Genomic DNA, 3,620 nt, shown 5'->3' with positions numbered 1-3,620 from the left:
CCACACAAAATTTTAGTTGAAATATGTGCAGCAGAGTCAGCGATGACACTTTACCGAAGTATATTTTGTACAGAAAAAGGGGGGTTTGTGAGAAAATACGCTGCGTTATAGACTTAGGGTCACATCCGATAGCGCATATTTCACGCACTATTTGCCCATTATTTAGATATGACTTTAAACTAGGTGGCTTGGTATTTTTTCCCGCGCACGGGTCGCAAGTTGTCAGAACCACTTAGCGTCCTGACTAGTTTTGGTCGGGACAAAAACACTGCTATACCGCAGCACTAAGTGGGTGCTAAGTGGCGCAAATAGCCAGGCTATTAAAAGGAAGTCGCCTCGCCACGTTGTAATTTTAATTTTGTTCTTTCGAAATATATATATTTTAAATACTGCCCTTTAAACCTTGGTGCATTGCGGCGAAGTTCAACAGATTGCCGAAGGAGCTGTGCTGGAAATTCCTGGGGACGCAAATTATCATGTCACGACTGCTTAAGCGTTCTTGCTTCAGAGAACTCATTTGATAACTCCGAGTTTTCTTATTATGGAGACTGTTCTGATCAATCAGCTTCTGTTGCTTTAGCTCGACTGCAGAGAGTCTATGCACACGGTGCTTCCAGCTCAGACGTCTTGCTCAAATAAAGTGCATGCTCAGAGACGCTACGAACAAGATGTGCCGTTACCAGTGTAAATTATTTGTTCGCGGAACGATTTATTTGTCTGGTGGGAGTTATTTTCGCAAGGCAACACAGGGGCTGTAAGACACGTGACCACGCAAACGTTGGTTTTGTAAGCCGTCGCCATCGCCATACGATAGCTGCGTCCAGGCATCGAACCCGCGTCCTCGTGCTAATTAGCCGAACGCTTTAACGACCGAACCACCGAAAAAAATTATAACGAAGTGTACTTTTTGTAGACATTGCGCGTTCGTATGCAAGAGTGCGTTTTACTCCCTTGTATAGATGGAATCTCGTTTTTGCGCCTGTTCTTTATGGGCACCTTGATGCATACTGCAAGTCCTATACACGTCAACAACTCAACTTGGTACGGTAAGTTCACGATCATGTTGGGTCGTAACCACACACCACTGTGCTGCAGGAGCCGCGTTCGACTTACGGCTGCTCGAGGTCTGAGAGTGGCGCGCATTCCTGTATTTGAGCTCTGGAGAATTTTCCGATAGACCAGCTGGATGTCCTGTTCCTCTGGCCGAGCGCAGCAGACAGGAGAAACTGTCAGCGAAAACTCACGAGCAGAAGTAAACACGGGGGACGTAGTCGCAGTTGCATTAACTTTACATAAGCGTTTTTTTTAAGTCGTGCTTTCAGCTACTCGACGATGAAGCGGATTCTACATGCGTTCTTGTAGACGAAGCCCCCTTCCACCATCTGTTGCGCCGCCACGCACTGTTCAACACCGATCGCGAAGTTCTCCGCCGCCTTGGGACGTTCGATGCGAAGTCTGGTCGCTCGCGGTAATTTCTCGACGTTCACGTGGTCTTCAAGCGTGAACAAGATGTCCCGCTGCTCGTACCTGGCGTGCATCAACACAAATGAGCACTTGCGTCGGAAAGGCCACTCGAGCGATTCGTCGTCGGGGCCCTTCTGAATCTTGACGTAGAGCGCCAGGAAGCGGGCCGGGTAGTTGAGGAACTTGAACTTGCCCTCAAGTCTCAGCCGGTAACCACGCTCGCCCACCGTCAGCACCTCGCTCTTGAACTCCGGCCACGGCGGGTTGCGGTACTTCCTGAATGGCCGGATGTCCCACTCGTACGTCAGTAGGGGCTGCTTGATTGGCTCGGACGGTGCTTCGCTTAGGGCAAAAATTGACTTTGTATTCAAGCTTACCGGCTCAGGGTTGCTGTCGGTTGTTTCGCACCCGGAAGCCGAGGAGTGATACGCCGAGTCAGGCACCCAGCTGTGAAGGGAATCTTCACTTTTTCGAGAAGAGGCCATCTGCTCGAAGAATGGCCATTCGTCTGTCGGGTTAGTCTGCGTCGAGTCTGTCTTCGTCACGAGTAGCAGCGCAGAGTTCAAGTCTGCAGCGGTGACAACATTGTTAACAGCAGGCCCCAAAGTCCTGGGAACGAAGGTTGTTAGGGCGTCGTCATTACGCGTTGAGAACACCACTGGTTCCAAGTTCATTTTGATCTGGTTCATCTGAGTCGTGTCTGACGTTGTTTCGACATGTCTCGAAGAGGCTGCCCCGCCTCCAACTCGAAGCACGTCGCTGACGTCACTGCTCCCCTGTGTCCTGTTCTCGACCGCACTCACTTTCCTCGTAGTGCGGTTGATGAAGTTGGTAATGTTATTACGGGCCGCAGACAGGCACTTGTCTGCGTCATCGTCAAAGGCAGTGTCCGAGAGGAATGCGTTTTCCGAGGTCAGGATACCGACACCGCATCCCTCGCGGAGATGAACCAACACATTCACCCTGGCAACGGGCTTTGCGCAGCAGCCGCAGTAGACTACGTGGTAGTCACACTCGCGGTAATAGTGCTCCATCATTTCGGACATGCGGCCGACATAGGTGCATCCGAATGCCCTGTTGAGACAGTAGGACTTGCGCGAGCCTACGTACCCTTCGGACGCGGAGTCCCAGCTTACGCTTACGTTTCGGAACTCCTTGTCGTCGAACGGGCAGACGGCAACAGGCGAGTTGCGCATCAGCTCGTTCATGCAGGCAGTGCAGAAGACGTGGCGGCAGCCTAGGCTGAAGGCAACGTCGGGAATGACGCTGCAGACGCTGCATACGCGCTGGTTGGGCATCGGGTTGAGGAAGTCGATGCGCTTCCTGTCCGCCTTAGGCGAGAAGCCAACGCAGGTGTATCGATGGGCCGCCATTGCGCCAACTGCTGCGTGTTTCGCAGCTCTGACTTGTGTGAAAGCGAGCAAAGAAACATACAGTTTCGGCTATCGCTGTCCGATATATGGGCTACAGAAGTGGGTCTAGATTAAGGTCGTAACCGAGGAGACGACGATAACACGGCGCTGCGAATGTGTCGGCTGTCTCAACGCGTCGTAAGGAGATAAAATTGCATCGATGACGCAGTTCTCGCGTAAAGCTCGGGCATGTTTGTTTGCGCTGCCCGCAAATCGTGTTTTTTTTCGCACGCGCTAAGTGGCGTATATGGAACGACACAAAAGCAGAAAAGCGCTGAAAGCGTCTGGGGCGCGTGTGATAGGCCTGCAAGGCATGTCGCTACTGGCCATACGGAAGGGCAACTATATAGCGTAATAGAGTGTTCTTGCGAAGGCTGCCCAAATTAAAAGAAGACAGCGCATTCATGCTAAGAATGATACTAAAGTGAAAAATGATTATCGAGAACGGCGGATGTCGGGAAACAGTTTACGAGTTCTAATTTTCGCACGGATTGCTTAATTAGACAACATATTAAATTTTTAGGGCAATTACGTGGCTACTAACAAAAGAAAGTTTTGTAGCTACTGATGAGGTCATTTCACATAACCTTTTCACATAGCGCGAAAAGTCCTTTTCATAGCTGCTTCATCACGAGGAAGTTAATTCTGCTTTCTTCGCGGGACAAACGAACCGCATAGATGACTCATTTGAGAAGGACGTTTCCTGTATAGAGGAAACGTTAGCTGTTGACGTGTTCTGACTTC

At 50.4% G+C, this 3,620-nt stretch overlaps 1 protein-coding gene across 1 annotated transcript; it reads right to left on the bottom strand.

Annotated features, from left to right (window-relative positions):
- Positions 1 to 714: 714 nt before the first annotated feature.
- On the bottom strand, positions 715 to 2,941 carry LOC135913637 (TNF receptor-associated factor 4-like). The gene has a single exon (XM_065446173.2). The coding sequence runs from the start codon at positions 2,835 to 2,837 to the stop codon at positions 1,323 to 1,325; it is 1,515 nt and encodes a 504-aa protein (XP_065302245.1). The 5' UTR covers positions 2,838 to 2,941; the 3' UTR covers positions 715 to 1,322.
- Between the last annotated feature and the right edge of the window lie 679 nt (positions 2,942 to 3,620).

The sequence above is a fragment of the Dermacentor albipictus genome, unplaced genomic scaffold (genome assembly GCF_038994185.2).
Source record: "Dermacentor albipictus isolate Rhodes 1998 colony unplaced genomic scaffold, USDA_Dalb.pri_finalv2 scaffold_42, whole genome shotgun sequence".
In the NCBI taxonomy this organism is placed as follows: Eukaryota; Metazoa; Arthropoda; class Arachnida; order Ixodida; family Ixodidae; genus Dermacentor; species Dermacentor albipictus.
This window is presented reverse-complemented; position numbering and strand designations above follow the sequence as displayed.